Source organism: Eschrichtius robustus, chromosome 2, assembly GCF_028021215.1.
Source record: "Eschrichtius robustus isolate mEscRob2 chromosome 2, mEscRob2.pri, whole genome shotgun sequence".
NCBI classification, from domain to species: Eukaryota; Metazoa; Chordata; class Mammalia; order Artiodactyla; family Eschrichtiidae; genus Eschrichtius; species Eschrichtius robustus.
The window spans coordinates 27,753,249-27,776,984 of NC_090825.1; the positions used below are offsets into that span (position 1 = coordinate 27,753,249).

Here is a 23,736-nt window from a genome sequence, read left to right on the forward strand (position 1 = left end):
ATCCTCATTTTAAAGATGAGGAAATGGGTGAAGTGAGAACATTCAGTTAGTAGATGATGGAGCCAATACTCAAACCCAGAACATCTGCTTTCTAGATTTATGTCTATTTACAGTGTTAACTCGGTTTTTATATCAATTCTTTAGTAATTTTCAAAATCACAGGTAGTTAGAGGAACATGCTGTGTATGCTGGGGGACATGAACACCCCTTCAACACAGGACAGAAAGGGAGGACACAGAGAGAGAAATTTCAGATCGAATGCTAAGGAACTTTAGAAATGACAATACTTCCAATCTTAAAGAGCAGGAAAGGCTTTATGGAAGAAGAAGCTCAAAGCTTGATACTGAAGAACAGGTAGAATGTAAAAGGACAAAGGAGAAAGAGAAGGAAATGCCAGAGAGAGGAAACAGCATAAACAAAGGCATTGAACTGAGACGAGCAGGTTTAGTGGAAACTGAGCAGTTTAGATTTGGTGAAGCTTACGACAGATGAAGTCATAGGAGGCAGTATGTTGAAAGCTGAATTATTCGAAGACCTGAAGGCTGTTGGACATTAGAGTGGATTTTATCTGATATGTAATGGAGAGACATTAATGATTTGTGATCAGGAGTTTGGAATGATTAGAAAATTCCTTTCAGAAGAGTAATATGGCAGTCTTACATCTCTCGTGACGATGTATGGAAAGCACTGGGGAGGGGAGAGAGTGGAAGTGCCCAGACCAGTAAGGGCAAAGGCAAGAGTCCTAACAAGAATAGTAACCAAGGGTTCTCCATTCTCAACTATTGGGGCAGTATTGGTATTTTGGACTTCCCTCAATGTCACAGGACCCTCCTTGTCTTTGGCTCTCAGACACTGAATACTGGTAGCAGCCCCCATCCCCCATCATTGTAACAGACAAAAGTATCCCTACTCTTTTCCAGATGCCTCCCACCGTTAGATTGGAAACTCCTGAGCCTAAACTGACAGGAAATGAAGAGGAGATGACAGAAATGATGAGATGACATAGACTTGAAAAACTGTGAGGGTTTTTCTAGTAGGACAAGGGAAGACTGATACCAGTGGTGATCCTGGGGTTCCTAAGGTGTGGTGATTGAGTGGCCAGTGACGCCATTTTAGGGAGGGACAATCCTAAAGAAACAACTTCAGATATGGGTAGAATAAAAAATCAGGGGAGAGTGGGAAACTCAAAACCCAAAGTTTTCATTCTGAATCCTGAAACTCTCAGACAATTCTGTGTATTAAACATTTTGTCTCAAAAGATGCATAAAGGGGGCAGGCACCAAGCCCTGTCATGAAGGGGACTCCTGTCAAATGTGGAACTCTGTTCTTGTAATATCCTTGTAGCTTTACAAACCTCTGCAGTCTGGGCCAATTCCCCCTTCCCAGCCAAACTGTCTAGAATTAATAGCTCTCAATGGCTCCACCACAGTTGCCAAATTTTTGGTGAGCTATGATGTATTCAATAAGAGACTTTATTTCTGTCAAAGATAGGACATGAGATAGAATTAATTTTTGTATCTTGATCTACTAAAATCAAAATGCGTCAGTTAACTTCTGGGCTCAAACAGTCATCAGGGTTGATAGGTACTTTTATTTAGGTTTAGTTTATTTGGATATAGTAACTTCTCATTAGATCAATTAACATTTATCAGTTAATTAACATGTATTAAATATCCTCAGGACAAAAGCATTAAAACACATTTACATAAGAGTATGGGAAAGGAAACTAATTTCCGGGTCATCCTAAAGCTACTTTTTAATGAAACTTTTGTATGAATTTGTGGACTCAGAAGAGCTGTCCATCTTTATTAACAGTCCTAATGTGGGTACTGTCCCATCTGAGAAGTGTGATAGCCTCCGAAAGGGTCTCTCCTTTGGGCTGCACTTTGGTATCTCCTTCCATCTCAATACTATAAATGTTCTCCCCAAAGTCACCAGTGACCTTCTAATTGTAAGATCCATTAGGTCCACTGTCAGTCTTCATGTTCCTAGATGTCTGTGGCACCACATTTCTTGATTTAAGCCTTAAATATTAGACTGTTCCTCACCAGTCTTTCACATGGAATCTCTTTGTCAGCCAGCTCCTTAAAATGTTGGTGTTTTCCAGAGTCCCAACCCTGGACCACTCCTCTTTGCGGCCTACAGGCTGTGCTTGGGTGACCTCATTCACTTCCAAGGTTCTAACTTCTACCTATTGATCATGGCTACCAAATTTTATCTCCAGTTTTCACCTCTCTCAAGAACCTCAGACCCATACACACAAACACCTGCTGGTTATCCTTTGGATATCCCACAGTCCTATCAACTAAACTTGATCTGTAACTGAACTCATCATCCTTCCTTTCTTTGTCTCTTTTGAAACTTACTCTTCCCATACATTGTACTATATCTCAGTTTATAGGAGCATCACCCAACAGACACCCAAGATTCCAACAGAATAGTCATGACAAACTCCTCCTCTCCTCTCTCCTCTCCATACCCCACGTTCAGTTCTTCACAAAGTCCTGCTGATTTTAAGTTCTCAGTGACTCCTGAGTTTATCTTCCCTTCTTCATCCCAAGCATTCTTGTCCTAGTTCTCATTCCTCATCTGGACTACTGCAGTATCCTCCCAACAGGTCAAATCCCTCATCCTCACTGCTTCCAGGATGAGCTACCTAAAACCCACAGTGGGCCGTGTCATTCAGTGGCAGAGACTGCTAGATACTCACTATATTCCTTTTTCCTCTTCTTCCTGGGTGCACAATTAGATTACATTTTCCATCCACCTTGCTGTTTGGTTTGGTCATATGACTGAGTTCTAGACAATGGAAGTGAGCAGAATTGATAAGTGCCCCTTTTAGGCTTGGCCCATGAAACCTCCCATGGGAGTGCCTCTGTGCTCTTTTCCCTTTCTGACTGTGACTAGGATGGTGACCCCAGGGCAAATTTGAAGATGGCAGGATGGCAGAGCCATTGTCAGACTGGATTCCCAGCATCATTTTCTACTACCACCACTGCAGACATGGAATCACCTTGTATTATTATGCTGAGTGAGAAATCAATTTCTGGCGAACCATAACTTGTTTGGCTCTATTTGTTAACAACAGCCTAGCCTCTGTGTGTGTGTGTGATTTCTAATTACGTACACGTACTGTACACATGTCATTCATACTTTATTCTGATACTGATCCCATATATATGCGTTTTATCATCTACACTTTCACACTCTGTTTGACCTAGCTTGTATTCTTCTCAAGGCCCACAGTGTCTTTAATGGTAGGTACTTTCAGACTTCATCTCCATTGGCTAATTAACAAAATTCTACAAATTAACTAGTAGCCTCAGTTTCCATAACTTGTTCTCTTTGTCTTTGAGTATGGACACACTGCCCAGACTGCTTTCTTGGATGCAGAACAATAAGCCTATTTATCTGTCCCCATGCTTTTGGAAAGAAAGATACCTTTGAGTGGTACTACTTAAAAGGATATCATTCATAAAACCTAAACAGAACATTTTTATTTCAAAATATCTAGGCTGAACCCACTGCAGTGACCTTACAGGCACCATTTGCCCCTGTGAACTCAAAAGTAACCACGGAGCCCTCAATGTTATTTTAAGTACCTTCTTGTGAACTATGTGATTTTCTCATCTGTCTACCCAGGGTCACCACATAACTGGCATTGTTTTTATGTCATATGACCAAAGAAGAAAGAAAAATAGCAGAAGGTAGAGAGAGTGGTGATGTTTTCTGATTTGCAAAGCAATGGATCATAGGCTATGAAGTCTGTCTGCTTGGGTTCAAATCCCTGCCATGTCACTCATGAGTGTGTGTGATTCTGGCTAGCTACTTCACCTTTCAGCTCCAGTTTCCTTATCTCTACAATGGGAGGCAATATTACCAATCTCCTTGGGCTGTGGTGAGGATTCACGCATTCACATCAATGCATGTGAATTAACATAAAATCACGCTATAACGCATGGCACACACTTTATAGATGTTCATTGCCAACATCCTCCTCATTATTAAGAGCCCACTAGGACTCTCCTAATGGAAAGAAACCTGACTAAAATGTCAGGGATCATGAGACCCACTCCTCTCCTTTTTTCCAACAAATTGGATTACTCTTAAGCATGAAAATCTTTTCTCCTCCTGAACCTGGATTCTTTACTTCCAAATGGGGATAATAAGATGCCCCTCCATTGACAGAAAATGAAATGAATGTGATTTCACTTTAGAAATCAAAGTAAATCAATGTGAAACAGAGTTCAAATACAAACAAAAAATTTTGGAAGTTTGAATACACCTATTTTTTTTTTTTGCCAGTATAGTCAATTTCAGGACCAATGATGCTGATTAATTTACACAAAAGAATTTTATACAGCTAAATTGTTGATTGGTACTGAAATTCACTAGAGAGACAGCAGATAAGAGCAGAAAGATTTAGAAGATTCATCATCCAACTGACATGTCCATAGACAAGTTACTTAACTGTTAAAAATCTTAGTTTTTCTCTACATAAATTGGTATAAACGAGACCCTACCTACTCCCCAGGACTGTCAAAAAGAGAAAATAGTAGACTACATATGGAAGTGGTTTGGAAATTAACATGCTTCATAAATGAAATATATTGTTATTTTATATTAGCTGTTAACACTTCTTTTTAGCTAGAGAGATGAGTCATGCATTGTCATCAAAAATGCTGAATGACATCAACATGTGATTATTTTGCCACAAAGTCCTCTTTTGCATTATCAAGTTATTTTTAACAAGTTCAAGTACTGTGCATTCGAAATTCAAGCGGGTGAGAAATGATTTTGATGCTTCAAAGGATGTAATTAGTTCTAGAAATGGAGAAACAAATATCTAGCCAAACTCCTCAAACCTGAAAACAGGGACCAACACTTTGTCATCATGTTTATTTTCTTCTTCCTCTATCTTCTAATCCTTTTAATAAGCCAAAAAGAATTTTTTTTTTTTTAAATACAGGCAAACACTGAGTCCAAAAAGAAAAGAAATGCTTGATACAGTGAGCTATAGAATTCTTTTAAAGAAATTTGTCTTAGATTTCCATTCCAATTGTGATTGCTTGACAGGTTTAAACCAGAGTCTCAACACTGGTTTTCTGAATGAAATATGAATTCAGGTCCTTCCAGTGGTCCCTCTTCACAGCATCATTACAGTTTGTAGCTGGAAGGGACACTGGAGAGGAGCGGTGATCTACACTAGTTCCACTGTTCTGTAGATCAAAAGCAGGCTCAGAGAGACAGACTGAATTCTCCACTGTCACACAGCTGGCTGACTCAGGTCTCCTGATTTAATTCTAGGTTCTTTTCACTATATCTCACTACATTTGTTCTCCTTCCCTGGATTTTTTTTTTTTTTCTTTCATTTTTGGAGTTAGGGAGGTGAAGAGGGAGGTGAGGGCATGGACCTGATTTCTTCCCTTTTTTGTACATCAGACTATGTTTTACATAAGTCCATTTTGAAATTTGCACAGGAATGCAACACCCCTAGCTAATTTCCATATAGAATCAGGCCTGGGTAAGAAATAGAACTCCTACCTCGCTCCAGTTTCCAACGGTCCAGTACACAGGGCTGCGGCCCGTTGAGAGCTGCTTGTAATCCGAGGCATTCAGCAAAAACCCTTCAGCAATCAGACTTGTGGCGTCTTCCTCGGTCAGGACTGCTCCGGAACTCTGTGTTAGATTCATGTTGCTTGGAAGTTCTCGGGGGTGATGGTTTACTGGCTTTTCTGAGTATGCTGGCTGGTGGTCTCCTCCCAGAGGGGGTGGAGTGTCAGCTGGCTTTTCAGTGACCATCCCTTCAGCTCTGGGTGCACCATTTTTGAGAGTGGTGGGCCTTTGGCTGGGCACCAGTCCTTCCGACACCGTGCTGAAGGGTGGCCACAGGGGTGCCCCTCTAAGATAAGGTGTTGGCGGAGGTCCAGGTGGCATTTCTGTACTTCTTTCCACTGGAGCATTACTTCCAGGTACTCTGATCTGGGTCCATGTCACAGAGCTGTTCTCATCTTTGTTCTCAGGTTGTTCACGGTCTTCCCCTGAGCCACTGTGAATCTCCATTTCTGGCTCTTTGGTCAAGGGATTATAAAATGGAGTCACCTGCCATGTCACAGGATTGCTGGAAGTTGACAAATCAGAACCACTCATTGCTGTGACTACCAGGTCTCCCTCTGAGATGGGACCAGTGTCTGGATTGGAAACATTCTCTTCATTTGGCTGGGTACTCAAAGACCAGGAAGTGAGGATGGGCTGGGAAGTACTTCCAGTGGAAATGACATAATGGGAGTCCAGTTCAGTTTGGGTTGAACTATTCTGCCACTGCTTCCCATCCAGGTCTACTTCTTTGGAGGCTGTGGTAGGACCAGGGCTGTTGATCGTCAGAGCACTTGTGCTCATAGGCCCAGGCGCTGTGGGTGTAGTCAGCACCCTAGGACTAGGTGTAGTTGGAGGGATGGGCTTGAAGGGGTCAGTTGTCGGTAGCTTTTTCCCATTGGAAATTGTGCCTTTGTTGGGTTTTAGAATTCTCCGGCTAGATGGGCACTGCTGGAGGCCACATAGAGCTCGGCTATTGGGTTTCCTTGTCACGTCGCAGGGCTCATTGTGGTTCTTGGCACACGTGACACTGCGAATCCGCACTCCGCCACCACAGGAAACAGAACACTGGAAAAGAGAGACGGCTGTTAGTCTAGTTTGGTGGAAAGATGTGTTGGTTCTCACGCTAAGGTTTATGGCAAATCAGGACAGGCCCAGTAGAAACTGAACTGTGTGGCTAAAATCGTTCTCTATCTTTGTATACGGTTTCTGCACAATTTTAGTTTCCCATGGAAATATGTAACTCCGGGAGACCAGCTAAGGCCCAGGACTAACCATTTACCCTTCACAAACTGAAAATGCAAACCATGAAATAGTAAAACTGAAGTCTCCCTGGGCTATGACTGTTGGATAGTAGGTCCACAAAGAGTGCAATGATTTAAACAGATCACCCAATTTTTAAAAAGAGATAGTAATGTTATCTTCCCTAGGGTTTGATGCTATTAAATTAATGTAAACTGTTTACGTATTATTTTGGAATCTATTAATTTAATGATATGAGCCTTTCCCTTTATATCCATATAGCCACATAGCCTCACTCAGGAATCCTAAGCTCCATTTTCTTGCCTGTGTCAGATGGACTCAGATTAAAAACTAGACAATAACCATACTCACACATGTATACAGATCCAGGACCTTTTATGAAATTTAAAGGTGGGTAGTTAACCAAAGGTGGGGAGATACCGTTTCCAAAGAGTTAGGGGAGTCCTGTAGCATGGCACTGATACACACAAGGATGCCGTGGCAGGTCCCCCTCCCTAGTGGTCCCTCCAGGCTCTGTAGGGCACAGGCAGCTAGACTGCCTTTGGGGGAAACCTAACAGGACAGTCATTTCTCAGGATTCATGGTAAAGACTATGTCATCAGTCTTAGCAGCTGCAAACCACACATAGTTGCTACATAACACTAAATTTCTTGATATTTTGAAAAAAATCCGTATTTTTACCAAACTGCTCCATTTTTAGCCTTCCTTTCCAATGACATTTTAAGTTATCCACCAAATACTGGTTCTTGAACATGGACTGTCCAGGAGTCTGTGCTGACTGTTTCGCATTCATCTGTCTTACATCTCTGACCCTAAAGTAGGTTTCTTGAAGATGGGGACTACATAATGTTTCCCGGATTTCAAAGGGCTTCACAGCCATTATTCTGTGTGATACCCTGTGAATATGAGCCCTGTGAGATTTATAGGGCTGTGAGATTTACAAGGCTGGAATTATTATTCCATCTCTTACAGGAGAGGAAGCTGACACCCAGGAACCTGCTTGAAAGGCTCTAAGTCAGTGGCAGAGTAAGAATTAGATTAATTCCATGCCCCTCCCCACCGACCAAAAAAAAAAAACCCTAGCACAGCACAGTGGAAAGCAGTTTGTCTACTGAATTCACTTACTGACTTAACCAAACTTTTGATTTCTGAAAACTTACCCAAAGGCAGAAACTGTTTCTTATCCATAACTGAATTCCAGGATAGTTCTTGGGATACAATGATCACTTACTACATATTTATTGCATGGCTGTTCTACTTGGAAAATAATCAAGAATGGGAAAATTCTTCTCCCTGTGAACTTATGCATTTTTCAGCTTGAATTTCTTGCCTTCTCAAGTCCTGTTTTCAATTTCCCCTGTATTGGAAAATAACTTCCCCCTTTATTTTGTTCCCATTCAGCATAATCACTCACTGATGTATGGTAGCTCTGTTGAAATCACCATCTTTGAAAAGCAGGAGAGACACGTGAGCACAGAAGACTGTGCAGCTCAGGGAATGTTCAACTGCAGATTTGGGGTCAACCAATAAAACTGTGAGTTTAAGATGTCAACAAACACTCAAATGCCCAGCTCTAAGACTGAACTTCCAAGTTCTGGTATAATAATATTAATCTTTGGTGGGAACAGTGCTTCATGGACCAAGAAATGCACACTTACTTCCAACCAAGTGGAGACTACCAGCTAAAGCTCTCAGAGCCCAGCAGTGAGGAAATGGTTTCTTCCAGTACTTTCCACGACTCACTTCACTTTGGACCCTGAGAAAGGCAGGCTGGGGGTATTTATTTTCCTGGTTTACTACAATATTTCTGCTCTTCTTGTGTATGGAGACACTTGATGCTCCATCCATTTTAGTCATCCTGAGTCACTTCTCCCCTTGTTACATTCTGATCCCATCTCCTAGGGTTTTCAGATCTCCACTTTGTAAAAATGTATCAGTCTAACCAAATAATCCTCCACGTATGTCTGAACGTATTTCCACGATGGCAACCTCAGGTAGGCTCTGATCAAGAGGTGATTCATAAATGAGGACCTTGCTAGCGCTAACGCCAACTATTCTCAAGCTGCAGCTGTACTCTGCTTTGGGTTTTCTTTCCAAGAAATGTCAGAGTAGACAAAGCTCATAGTAGGAAACTCTTTGATTTTTCTTTTCTTTCCCTTTTTTTTGTTTATTTTGATTTGCAATGCCCCTAATACCCACAGACTTTACTGTACAACTTTACAAGCATTTCTAAAAATCCAAAAATATATGGGTGTGTGCCCTCCACCCCACGTTGAACTATGAAGTAAAAGAGCTATAAAACCTGTAAGAAATAGCTTAAAGCCCTCAATATGCCATTATTAACTCCATGCATGATGCAGGGACTAAGCCTCAGAGCTTCCTCATCTAGACACTGAAAGTAATACTCACCTTTCAAGGCTGCTGTGAATATTATATAAGAAAACAACCTTAACATAGTACATAATATATAGAAGAAATTAGGAATTGGAAGCTATTATTATCAGTGTTATAATATTGATGCTGATAATAACAATAGTAATAATAATAACAAAGGGCATGGGGTTCCCCAATTTCTACTATCCTTGTGAACCACAGAGTGACACACGGACCTGTCTTAGGGCATGCTGTGAAGTGAGCAGGTGTCTGAGTAAAGCAGTTGTAGGCACAAGTCTAGAAGACACCTGTAAAGGCCCATATATCCCATGGGTTTATTGCTGGATTTTCTTTCAGATTCAGGTTTCCTAGGACTAATAGATGGATAAGTTTTTTATTTTTAATTTACAAATTACAAGTATTAAATAATCTTATTCACTGTGAACTTGTTCAGCCTAAAAGAATAAAGCAGGAGTAAATAATCACTATCTAGGTGGTTGCTTAATTAAAATACATTAGCTTTTGATCTTTCAAAACAGAAGATTATTCTAGAACAGAAATGCCAAAGTGGTAGCCTAAGGGCTACATGTGGCCCATTGGCATGTATTCTTTGGTCTGCTCAACCTCAAAACAAACAAGCAAACAAACAAAATACAAACACCAAATTAGTGGCCAACATTTAAAAGTGAGCAGATGTCATATTAAAACTCCAGGTTTTTAGCTTCTCTTGAAAAAGCAGATGATCTGTAACTATTGCCCCATTCCAAAATGGCAATTCAAAACTTCATGAATGGATACCTGGGTCTGGGAGAGTTTATATGTTTTCCACCTACCATTCATCCCCATCTGCTTTCCTTACTCAGGAGACACGGAATCTTTCAAATAATGGATGGATGCCATTCCTTCACATTGGGGCATATTGTGCCCAGTGGGAGGGTCAGTGTTAACTATCTACCAAGTATATTGGGCCTAAAAACTCAGTTGCCTTTTCTCATAGTCACAGCAAAACAAGCAGTGTTGTTGTGCCTTCAGCCCATGCTTCTTCCAGTACATCTTCCAACTGTGTTTATCTCCTTAGAAGCTGTCAAACCCTTCAGATGAGATAAATGCAGGACACAAAGCCACACTTAGAACTCATCTCAACTGGTAGTTTCAGGATTCTCAAAACCAATTTCCGCTAGGATTATCTTACACCCTTACCTTATAATTTTGAACCTGGTACCAGGCAAATAGCTTGTCAATCTGTTTATGTCCTCCCTGGGAGTTATCTTGCCCTCATTTGCCATCAATCTTAGATTAAGGTCTCTGGGGGGAGCCCACTGAGAAAGAGGTCTGCTGCTAAATTAGTCAACTCTATCCATCCGAGGTGCACTGTGCAGTGGGGGGGACCCCCAGTTGGCTCAGAGCTATAGTGCTAAGAGAGAGTTTATTCAAAACCACAGTTGAGGTTTCTCAGAGAGCTTGGGCTAAAGGGATGAGCAGGGAAACAGCTAATGCTTTGGGCATAAAAACATTTAATGCATAGTCTCAGGAATTTATAAATGAATGATTGGACCTCATACTAAAACCATTTTGAAAGTAAGCTAAAACCCTTAGGTACCTGTTATTGGCTGAATTGTGTCCCCCCCAAACAAGATATACTAGAGTTCTAACTCTGGCTCACCCTCTTCACTCGTACGTCAGAATGTGGTCTTATTTGGAGATGGGGTCTTTACAGAGGTAATCAAGTTAAAATGAGGTCACTAGGTTGGGCCCTAATCCAAACGGACCATTGTCCTCATGGAAAGGGTAAATTTGGATACAGAGACACACATATAGAGACAATGCCACGTGAAGATGAAAGCAGAGATGAAGGTGATGCATCTACAAGCCAAGAAACACCAAAGATTGTGAGCAAAGCACTCGGGGTTAGGAGAAAAGCATGGAAAAGATTCTCCCTCACAGCCCCCAGAAGGGGCAAGCTCTGCCCACACCTTGATCTTGGACTTCTGGTTGCTGTGAATGAAAAATGTTGCCTGCCATATCAGTAAACAAAGGATGTTGCAGCTGTCAAGCCACTACAGCCGGCCGATGGTGAGCCCTGAGGGGACTCAGGATGGGGAAGAATAGGATCCTGGCTGGAGATAGCTGAGGTGCACATCAAAGGCATGCTTTCAATGAGCCTAGACTCCTGCATCTTCCCATACATAGAAAAGTGCTAAATTCCTTAACTTGAGATATCTGGTTTTCTTTAATTAATGGTAATCTTTAGATGTTCCAACTACCTGGTCTTTGTCACAAAAACCCCTATGTATGTCAGTCCCAGTCTCCCAATTTATCCCTCCCCCCTTCCCCCTTGGTAACCATAAGTTTGTTTTCTACATCTGTGACTCTATTCCTGTTTCGTACAACATCGTAAATCAACTATACTCCAATAAAAATTTAAAAAAACCCACAAAACCCTACATATCCTGGCTCGTCCCTTACCCCTTAGGAGCAGTCCCTCAGAGCTATCTGAGAGGCTGTGTCCCAGGCTTAATGCCTCAGTTTTGTCCACCAAATAAAACATAACTCTCGACTTTCAGGTTGTGCATTATTTTCAGTCAACATTACAAAAATGGTGAGACAATACATTTCTATTGTTTAAGACACCCAGTTTGTAGTACTTTGCTATGGCAGCCCTAGCAAATGAATACAGTATTCTAGATAATTAAAAACAAATCAGACATGATGCAGAGAATCAGCATGGCTCCACATTGGTTTTCTGTGAGTAGCTGTTTCAGACAAGGGTGCTCACATGTGTTTTCCAGGAAACCTGGCAAAGCATGGGCTGCTGACATCTGGGAAGGACTGAGACGTTGGCACTTGCAGAGGTCCCATGCCAAAAGAGCAGGCGGTCGAGGCTAAAGCATCAGGTGTCCAGCCTCACAAGAGTGTCCTGGACCTTGAATGAATCTAGGAAATACTGAGGGTAAGCGACTCAGAGATGTCTCCTCACCTTCCATGCTCTGTCTCCCTTCAGTTTGCAGGAACTCCTATGGCCTTCACATGAATTTTGTTTGCCTGTTTGTTCTATTTTTCATTTAGCTATAGATAAGCCACTGGCACTTGCTGCAGTGCCTTCTGTTTGAAGAGCCAGGAGAGCTTGTTTGTGAAACATTTAATCTATCTGGTCACTTGTGCAAGCCAACACCCGAGTGAACAGCTTTGCACTTAATACATTCTTAGTAGCTGGGCAAATTAATTGCTTTGTTCATTTGTTTGATTGTGTGCTTTGGTCAGGCACAAAAAGGGTGGATTAAAGATCTTTGCAGACCCTGGGCAGGTCTGCTTTCGGAGGTTCCACCCTACAGCCCATCAAATATATTAAAAAGCATCTCTAGTTTCAAGTGAAATATAATCTCCTTCTGTAAAAACAATTTGAAAGGCTTTTTATTCTTTTGCTTTTGAAAATAAATATTTGGTGAGGCCAGCTCATTTAATTTATGAGTGGCTCTCATTTCTCAGCAATCATTACGCATAGTCTGGAACTCCAGCAAAGTGAGAAAAGCCGATCTACAAATTGCTTCCAAACGTAATACATTTTTTATGAATACTGAGAGCTGTCAAATTGTTACATTTTGCAGACTTCTGAGATGCTTTATGCCACAGTGTTCAGAGTAAAAGCGCTGTTGCCTGCCTTCAAACCCTAGCTTCATCACTTGGAGGCTGTGCAACCTTGGACAAGTTTCTAAATATCTCTAATGCCTCAGTTCCTTCACCCGTAAAATGGGGCTAATCAGGCCATTGTGAGATATTGTGCTAATACCTATAAAGGTGCTTAATATACATACTAAATGTTTGATAAATCTTTGCTTTTAATATGTAATTTAATATTGATTTCTGATTTTGCAGTGTCCTTTGCTTTACTGGAACAATACATTAGTTGTTTTCTTTCCCCGTCACCCCCCTCAGGTCTCAAACATTTTTGCAGGCTCATGAAAAACTTGCAGGCTCTAAGCCCTGTGCGTACAGCGCTCCCCGCCTAAAATGGCCCTGAGCTCAGGGAGGGAGTTAGATGAAAATGCAGGGGCCACTGATCAGTTCTGTCAGGGGACTTGGGTGCCACTGACTGGACAAGACTTGCAAAATTAGAGTAGCGTGGAAAACAGACCCTTGTCTTCTTGCCTGATAATAAAGTTTCTATTTAGTGAACGCTTACTGTTTGCTAGGCACTATGTGAAGGGCTCACATGGATTATCATCAAACCTTACAATACCTCCGTCTTTCTAAATGAGTAAAGGCTGGGAGAGGTTTAACACTAGCTCAGTTAGGGCTTGCCAGAGCTGGAAAACCTTGACAGGGAAGGGCAGCTCATGGATTTCCCTCTTCTGCTTTCCACCTCGGTCAGCCCAGGGAGGACAATTCTACAGGATTCTAGGAGCCTCACAGTTCTTGGGTCTTTTGACCCAGTTACATTATAGCTTTAGACTCATCCAGAGTGACCCAAATGGCCCAGTACAGACCAAGTGATCAGGTATTGCTGGAACACTACTTTTCATCAATTAATGTTGATCTCAAGACAAAATCCAGACCATAAATACTATGTGTAGCAAGAATCACTACTGTATCATCTCTTAAAAAAGTATCCCAGCATAGAATGTCAAAGACATTCAGCGTATTTCAGCAAAGCTCATTAGAGGGCTAATGTGTACAGACATTGGCAAGACAGCAAAGGGGAGAAAGGAAGACCCATTCAATGAATATTTTGATGCTGATTTAACTAAAAGCACCTCTCCTGACAACATCTCTTGAATGAAGGCAGCGGCCCAGCCTCTCTGTGGACGCTGGAAACTGTATTCCATGTCTGCTGTCACTATACTATGCAGTGGCCTCTATTTGGAACAACAGACTTGCATACTTGTCAGATCGTGCCAACTTTTCAGGCCCCTGTTCTCCAGTTAGGCACATCATTTTGCTCCCCAGAAACACAAACACAATGAAAAGAATTCCTCAGCCAAATATGTAATTGCAGTCCTTTGAAAATACGTGTAGATTCTGGCAATTAGTAAATTCTACATGACAAGAATTATTAACTGCTTTGGATGCAGCCAACGCACTTTTGGTAAACAGATTTAATGGACCAGTCACAATACCCCATTCAGCCTTATTTTGACAACACTGTAATTTACGGCAATCGAGGTTGGCAGTGGACTAACAGGTCAGGCCAGCCACAGGCTGTGACTGTACCTTCCAGGAACAGCAGAGGGGACATTCTGGCCTATTACTGATGTGTGCACACGCATCAGTAACACGCCTGTATTAGGCTGCAGGTATGTTTTCTTTACATGTATACCTTTGTCTTTTCTTTCTTGGGGTCCTAGCTCTCCCATTTGATAAGTTCTTACAATAAAGGGACTATATCTTTTTTATTTTCACCCAGGTGCTCCAGAGAATATTCTGTACAGAATTAGAAACTAAATAAACCTAAACTGTGACTATGAGCTAATGAAATAGTTTTGGAAATAAGGTTATCAAAATGGCTGTATTCAAATGAGTGTTTTCTGCTTTCAAATAGTTATCTTCAGAAATGGAACCTCTGCTTATACAAAATTTTGAATTCTTCTTTAGATAAGCTATAAAAAGCAATTGCATTTATTTATAATCAAGTAGCACTTTAAACACAAAGGTCTTATCCAAATGGATCAGATTACTCCTTTGTCGATCAGACTTAATTCTAATCAACTTTCTGTGGCATTCTCCTGAATCAAATATTCTCCATTTCTCTGAAGGTGAGTCTGAGAGGAATTCCTAAGACTCTGGTCAATGGTAGCATTATTGTGGAAACCATGTGGCTTCCCAAGGAAGCTCATAAGAAGTCAGCATCCATCGATCAATTCTGACCTGTTGGTTTTACAAAATCATTTATTTTCTAGTCATTCCTTAGGTAACTGACGGAAATACGCATAGGGAAGCAGAGCAAGGCCCCTGGAGACTCCGGCACCCTTGGAGAAGGCAGAGGTCTACTTCTACTACAGACTCTGGGAGCACAAGGCCTGATAGTTCTGGGTCCCATGGTGACCCAAAGAAAATTAAAGCCTGGGAGTCTTTCATGACCTCCTAGCCCATGAATTTCTAATTATATGCAGAGAATTAGATCAGATTAATCTTGGGGAAATGCAACACTATTTGAATTTATGTGGCTAATACTATTACATGTCCTAAACCTTGATCAGGATTGAACAGATGGATGATGTGAGGGGCTTCTCCAAGTGGCAAGTAAACTTACTGTCTATCATGCCAAGTAGAGTGACCCGCCTTTGGTTTTTTAGTATGAAGCCTAGCTACCAGTAAATGTTTGACAAACCAACTCTTGGGGTAGGTGGGGGAGCCCTGATTTGCTGCCAATGGCTTAATAATGGGCCAGCAAAAATCCTGAGGATTTTTCAGTTATCTGTCGTGAGTCTGAGCGGGCAAGATCCAGCTCATCCCTGGCGGGTATTTGACCACTGGGCAGGCGAGAGGAAGATCCTGTGAGAACGGAAAACAAGCACGATAGGATACTGGGAGGTGGGAAACGCAGGAAGTAGGCCAGAGGTTATAAACGCTGGCCATTGTGCACTTCTACCCCGGGTCACTTTGGATTAGTTAGTGAAGAGGACTGGGTGGGGGGCTGACGAAGCATGAGTAACGCCGGCCTTCCTTTTGGCCCCCGAGCTCACCTCACTCCAGTTGCCCACCGTCCAGTCCGATGGACACGAGATGTCTCTGCTGCAGGAGGTGAGGGTCTCGGGCTTCAGCAGGTGCCGGCAGTCGCGCGCCGGGAGCGCCTGTTCGTCAGAGCCCACGGTCCGGATGCACAGCACTGTTCGCTTCTTCTCTCCGCGGGGCCCACATGTCGCCGAACATGCTTCCCACTCCCCTGCCCACCACCTGCAGACACACAGGGACACGTCAGAGAAGATCGCCCGGAGGAGACACACATTCAGTTCAGCCACTGGCAAGAAACTGGGAGCAGACGCTCTGATTACAGAACTGGGAGGTCCCTGAAGATGCTCCAGCCCAGCAGAGGGAGCTCTGCCGACAGGGCCACGGCTAGATCGTCCAATCACAGCTCCGGAAGCCAGCAGACTACTTGGCATAAGTAGATGCTAAGTAGTGATGTCTGTAAATGGAAAAAAGGAAAAAGAAAAAAATCCCTCTCTTTTCGGTCAAGAAAACTGAGGTCCACTTTTCTGTCGTGCAACCTCAGGAAAGTGTAGGCCTTACTCTCCACATCTGTTAAACGGATGTAACGACACTGACTTTAGATGAGTGATGTGGATGAAATGAAACAGCAGTTTATGTACAGTGCATAGGACAGAGCCTGACATAATACGAACCCAACCGTTTGTAATTATTGTTCTTTGGACTTCTGCTTTTGACTAAAAGAATCCAATCAGAATCTAAGTCTCCTGTTTCTATTTCAATGTGAAGCAGGTACTTAAACGCTTACTAATTTTCAATTATTTAGGAGATGATCAATCAGGGGCATGGCCTTCATGGCCACCCCTCCCCCATCTCCTTCAGTCTACCTGTTAATATTCTCACTGGTCCCTTTAATAAGAAAGGAGTAGAAAAACAAGAAACTTATGAAATAATTTCGTTTTTTGTCAGCTGTTCTTGATAAGTTGAATAGTTGAAACTGTTGGCTAAATTAATAGTCTGGATTCTCTACGGAAAAATGAAGATGTGTGCTCTTTTTCTACCTGTTATCATGGAAGATTGGCTCAAGATTCTAGGACGTGGGCCCAGTGGTTTCACAGAAGTTGCTTTTGAAAGTGGCGAGGAGCCCCCTTCAGAGCCCCCTCTTTTCTTCCTTCCCCATCATTGTGCAAATCTTCCTCAACACAAAATACAGAACAGGTGTCTTGACCCAGTGTGGTTTGGGTCCACCGTTGCTACAGACGTATGGTCTGCTTATCCATCCCTCTATGCAGGAATAAAATGGAATATTTGTTTTTCATGGGAAAACAGTACAGCATGTGAATTCCTTCATTCCTGATTTTAAGGAAACCTTCTGACCTTGAGATGGTATTGAATTTTGAAGACGATTAAACTTTGTACTATTACTTCTGTTTACAAAATATTGGATTTATTTAGGTAGAACTTCTTTGATTCTTATACTTTTAATCTCTGGTTAAAAATATTAGAAGAAAGCTCTTCCTCAAGTCTATTATAATCTTCAGTTAATGAGTAAGATTACTTATTTATTCTTTGGTGTTTAACATCTGGCCATCTGGTGTGGACAAAGAGCTAATATTGGAACCATATGATATGACACCAAATAAATGCCCACTCTCTTATTCTAATTACTCTGTCCTACCTCTGACATTTCTAAGGGAGGCCAGACACACTATCGAATAGATCAAATGCCATTCTGGAAGGGACTTAATGTGAGCTGACTGAAAGTCTAATTTATCTAGTTACTTGCTACATACAAGGCTTTCTGCTATGTCACTGCAAAGTGATAACAGACTTCCTTGTTTCTCTTTCTGAAATTTCCTCCACAGTCTCCTGGGGACATCTTGCATATGTTTGTCCCTAGTTTAAAGTGAAACCCATATTCTTTATTTCCCTGCAAACGTCTTCCAGGCCCAGGACTCAGGAGCTATTGCCAAATTGTTCTCTGTTGTCCATCTCATTGTTTTCAGTGTCTGCCATAATCACACCTCTTCTAGGAGATTTATAACAGAAGACTGTTTACATGCTCTGAGTGACTGGTGAGAAGGACAATATAACACACAAAGAACTCAGCAGGACAAAAGGCCAAGCGCACCCATTTATTCACCCCCAATAAGACAACCTTTCTGGTTTCATCAGCATAGAATCAACAACAACTTAATATGACTTTTTCCATTTTTGCCATTGATTTTTCTCTTGCCAAGAAGTCCATGACACCTGTCAAACCTAACGTACAATTGGATAATTGATCATGCATTGTCTTGGGTTTTTTGTTAGTCCCTACAATTAGTCAATCTTATCATTCCAGTTACTTTGTAAAAGTCCTAAGGACTGGGTCTCTATCAGTGATTCTCACTGTATCATCACCTGGAGAGCTTTAAAAAAGTTATCAGTGTTCAGGCCCCATTGCTATATTGGATGGCCAGAATCTCTTGGGCATAGGGCCAAGGTATCAGTGTTTTTTAAGAGTTCTTCGATGACTTTCATATGAAGTCAGGATTAGAAACCACTGGTGTTATGATACCAAATAAATGGATTTGATTGTTTATCTTTAAATTTTCCTACCAAAAAAAATGGACACTGTGGTTTTAGTATGAATTATGTATAAAACAGAAGTGTGTCTGTGTGTGTGTGTGTTTCGAGACCCTCAAAGAACCTGTAGTTACCCCGGAAAAGTTTACTATAGTTTGGAAATCAAGTACAAAGATCTGTATCTTCTACCCACACCCATACCAGTGCTTGCTCAGGAAGCTCTGACTACCAATAAACCAATAAGTTACAAAAATTAACTCTTTCTAACCCTCATTACTCAGAAAACTGAAAGTCCTAATCTGAATTTGTTAAACTCTTGCTCAGAATAGTAATTTCCTTAAAAATATCAATTTTTATAATTACTATCTTTGTACTAATCTTTTCCCTAATAGCATTTACGTACATCCCAAAATCCAATTCAATTGGCATTCCACATTCCAACATAACAATCTTTATTACAATATAGGCACTATTGCTTCCTTGATCTTTATACACAGTGTATCCACATTCTCACCGTATCCTGTTCATTCCACCTAATTTTCTCTAGCTTGCTTGCTGTCTCCCGTGCACACCATGCTCATTCCTCTCCCACCTTTCATGGACACTTCCCAGTCTCAGTGACCCCATTCCTTTCATTTAGATTGGTGGTTCTCAACCAATGGAGATTCCCACAGCCACCTCCCCAGGGGACAGTTGGGAATGTCTGAAGACACTTTTGGTTGTCACAGAAGAGGGTGGAGGTGTGCTCTTGGCATCTAGTGGGCAGAGAACAGGGATGCTGCAAAGTATCCTACAATGCACAGGACACCCCCCACGGCAAAGAATTATCCAGCCCAGAGTGGCTCTAGTGTTGAGGCTGGGAAACCTGGATTTAAATCATGAGCCATTCTTTTGGCATTGAAACCTACATGCAGCTGCCAGGGTGGAAATAGTTTATGGAGTTGGAGAGTTTATGGAGCATTTGGATATGCTGGGCACCATCACAGCTGTAGGCTAGCAGAGCTTTACTTTGCTGTAAACCAAAGTTCAGAGAGAGGTCCATATAAAGAAGAGACTCAAATGACCTCTTTCTGGAGTCAGATACACTTTCAATACCAAAGAATTTCTTTCTTGACAGGCTATTCCATCCTGGAGTGTGCTGCACAAGACTTTCATTCTGAAAGCCATTGACCATATAACACATATTTCTTTATATATAATATATGTATATACTTTTTTAAATTTTTTAATTTTAATTTTTTGGCTACGTTGGGTCTTTGCTGCTGTGTGTGGGCTTTCTCTAGTTGCAGGGAGCAGGGGCTACTCTTCGCTGCGGTGCGTGGGCTTCTCATTGCCATGGCTTCTCTTATTGCGGAGCCTGGGCTCTAGGCGCGCAGGCTTCAGTAGTTGCAGCACGCGGGCTTGGTAGTTGCGGCACGCGGACCCCACTAGTTGTGGCGTGCGGGCTCTAGGGAGTGCAGGCTTCAGTAGTTGTGGCACATGGGCTCAGTAGTTGTGGCTCATGGGCTTAGCTGCTCCGCGGCATGTGGGATCTTCCTGGACCAGGGATGGAACCTGTGTGCCCTGCACTGGCAGGCGGATTCTTAACCACTGCACCACCAGGGAAGTTCCCAACACATATTTCTTATGTTTAGATTACCAGAAGCTTTCATTAAATCTTTAAAATCTGTCTTAAGTACCCATTTGGGAAAGAGCACAGAATGTCCAAATTGGATGTAGAGACAAATTATTACTGAAGGACAATAAACCAGAAATAAAAGATTAAATCTTGCACATGAAATCATTTTAGGAGGGGGAAATGACAGCTCTGAATGATGGGTATGAACTTCTCAGATAGCATGAAAATTAGGTGATAGAGGAAGATATTGCAACTTGAAATTCATATCCAAGGAAACTACTGGACTAAGCTTTCAAAAACAAATAATATTAACACAGTCATCGACATTTATTATTTATTCTTTAAAAAAGCAAATTAACTTAATTTCCTTTCTTTAATCCCCTTGTGAGTTTGCAGGCATGATTTAGCTTTGAAGTTAGAACTTTCTGCTTGTTTATAACATTTTCATTGTGTTTTAATGTGTGAGAAATATTGTAAATTTTGGGAATCTGATTTTACCAAAAGCTGTTCATCCTGAGATCCTGGGCAGCAACATGGTGTACTAGCACCAGCATAGAATTCTCAGTAGACCAATCTAGGTTCAAATCTAGACTCTACTACTTATTGCTAAGTGACTTGGGAAAATTTTTGTGAAGACTTTAGTGTCCTCATCTGTACAATGACATAAAAGTATCTACCAATCAGGATTGCTAACATGAATAAATTGTTTGGTAATATGCAAAGGGCTTGAAACAGAATGGGTTCTCAATCCAGAAATTACGCTCCTTGGTATTTACCCAAAGGAGCTGAAAACTTTTTGTTCACACAAAAACCTGCATATGGATGTTTACAGTAGCTTTACTCATAACTGCCAAAGCTTGGAAGCAACCAAGATGTCCTTCAGAAAGTGAATGGATACTCAATCCAGACAATGGAATATTATTCACACTAAAAAGCAATGAGCTATCAAGCCATCAAAAGACACGGTGAAACCTTAAATGCATATTACTCAGTGAAAGAAGACAATTTGAAAGGTTATGTACTGTATGATTCCCACTATATGGCATTCTGGAAAAGGCAAAACTATGGAGACAGTAAAAAGATCAGTGGTTGCCAAAGGAGGGAAGTAGAGATGAACAGGCAAAGCACAGAGGATTTTTAGGTAGTGAAAATACTCTGTATGATAACATAATGATGGGTACATGTCATTATATATTTGTCAAAACCCATAGAATGTACAACACCAACAGTGAGAACCCTATGGTAAACTATAGACTTTGGGTAATTATGATATGTCAATGTAGGTTCATCAATAAAAAAGTAAATAAATAAAGCAAAAGAAAAAAGTAAAAATAGTGGGTTCTTAAAAATTGTTAGTTACCTCTCTACCACCTGGGAATACTAACCACCTCTACTCCCTGACTTTATCATGAATCTTTTGGGAAGCTGAAATGCAATCATAAATAAGAAGGACTTTTGTAAATTAACCATTATGTTGGAATATTTCATGGCATTCTATTTAGCTTATCATATGCTACTTCAGAATGCATTTTCAGAAATTGTACCTGTTATGTGCTGTATTTACTTAACATTTTCAGGAGTCAAATATCTCTAACTAAGTTAGAGAGCCTTATCTATTTCAACAAAAATGGACTGCATAAGAGAAGCACCATAGGTGAATTTGCCAGTTGTTATTTTGATAAAGATTTAGTCCAGATGCATTAAATAAATACAGATTCAGGGAAAAGAACACATATACAATACTAGGACAAATAAATATTAAAAATGAAATTTCAATAAAATTAGCTAGCTGGGGTCAAGTACAGGTACCATAAATTTTAAACATAAATGTATGTATGTATGCATGTAATTTTGTGTGTGTGTGGTGTGTGTATCACATTCAGTATAAAAAAAAAAAACAAGGGCATACATTTTACTTTCCAGTTTAAGAAAACCACTACTGGGGGACTTCCTTGGTGGTCCAGTGGTTGAGAATCTGCCTGCCAATGCAGGGGACACGGGTTCAATCCCTAGTCCAGGAAGATCCCACATGCCACAGAGCAACTAAGCCCGTGTGCCACAACTACTAAGCCTGTGCTCTGAAGCCCACGAGCCACAACTACTGAGCCCACGTGCCACAACTACTGAAGCCCACTTGCCTAGAGCCCGTGCTCTGCAGCAAGGGAAGCCACTGCAATGAGAAGCCTGCGCACTGCAACGAAGAGTAGCCCTGGCTCACCGCAAGTAGAGAAAGCCCACGCACAGCAATGAAGACCCAACGCAGCCAAAACTAAAAAATAATAATAATAATAAAAATAAATTAATTACAAAGTTAAAAAAAACACAACACCACTATTGGGATCATTAATATCCCTCTCTGAAGGCTGTGGCTTTAGCCTGAGGTCTGAACTGGGTAAATTCAGGCTTGATCTGCTAATTTGATTAGATAAGGCTAGCGATAAGAAACGTTCCTCTTTCCTGGCTCCTTCTTCCCTAAGAAGGATTTATAGAAACTGCGATTACATACACAACCTAGAGGGGCCAAATCCCATGCTCAAGTCCCTAGTTCTTCCCAGCAAGAGAGTTACAGGGAAGAGCGGCAGCGAGGTGAGGGGACAGCAGCACCCCTGTCCTGCCTCAGTGGAGGTGGGTCCAGCTCTGGACCTCACAGCCCCCTGTGTACCTGGAAGAAACCACAGAACTGGATAGAGAATCAACCTGACTGAGATGAGAACTCCCTGGCCTCTGGGACCTCGCGTTCGAGAGACTGACACTGTTTGCCTTAACTGACTTGTCTAGACTCTTCTTTTTGACCTAGTTCTCTGGCATTTATCCCATTCTTCCAGCTCTTCTTTAGAATTCAGCCTGTCACTTGGTAGATTGATTATGCCAACTAGCTCCCTCCTGTTAAACTAAACTCTTCTTAATATGTCTTCTTGGGACTGGAATGAATGCCTGATGGAATCTGCAAGCGAACTACATCCCTGTTTAAGGACAAGAGAGAATGAAGACACTCCCCAGAATTAATTCTTTCCTTTCCTCTCTCTTTTCTTTCTCTCTCTCTCTCTCTCTCTTTCTTCCTCTCCCCCACCCCTCTTTCTCTCTCTTTCTAACAAAAGCCCCTCATAATAACATCCCAGCTACCTTCTACAATCTTGAACCAATACGATTAGGAGCAAGTGAATACCTGTATAACATTGGTTCTCAACCAAGGGTGATTGTGCCCCCAGGAGACATTTAGCAAACAATGTTTGGAGACATTTATGGTTGTCACAACCTGGATGGGGAAGATGGAATGCTACAAACATCTAAATAGACGCAGGCCAGGGATGTTGCTAAACATTCTGCAATGCACAGGACAGCCCCCTACAAGAAAGAATTATCCAGCCCCAAATGCAGCAGTGCTGAGTTGGAGAAAGCCTGGTCTGTAAGTCCACTCTTTCAGGCAGCGATCTGAAGATGTCAGCATGTAATCTGGAAGCTTCTGTTGCACTGGTTGGTAAATGCTCTTGGAAAAGCCAAGCCCAATTAGCTAAAGAATTTTTGGATGATTTACATACCATTCTCTTTAACAGCGCTTTGGGACTTAAGTCTTACCAAATAATTAAACACAGATCACACAAGCTTTGTAAGAAATACTGCTCTCTGGGGAGAAAATGTCCCCTTCACAGCTTGTCACAGTTTCCAACAGCATA

General features: G+C 41.5%; 1 protein-coding gene across 2 annotated transcripts in view; it reads right to left on the reverse strand.

Moving 5' to 3' along the window:
* The window catches only part of ADAMTS12 (ADAM metallopeptidase with thrombospondin type 1 motif 12), a 372,760-nt gene that overhangs the window by 61,660 nt on the left and 287,364 nt on the right, over positions 1-23,736 (reverse strand). For both annotated transcript variants that reach the window (XM_068535210.1, XM_068535209.1), the window contains exons 18-19: positions 15,912-16,122; positions 5,545-6,663 (exon numbers count right to left, since the gene is read on the reverse strand). In XM_068535210.1, coding sequence (XP_068391311.1) covers positions 5,545-6,663; positions 15,912-16,122 — 1,330 coding nt within the window. The remainder of the gene's footprint in view (positions 1-5,544; positions 6,664-15,911; positions 16,123-23,736) is intronic.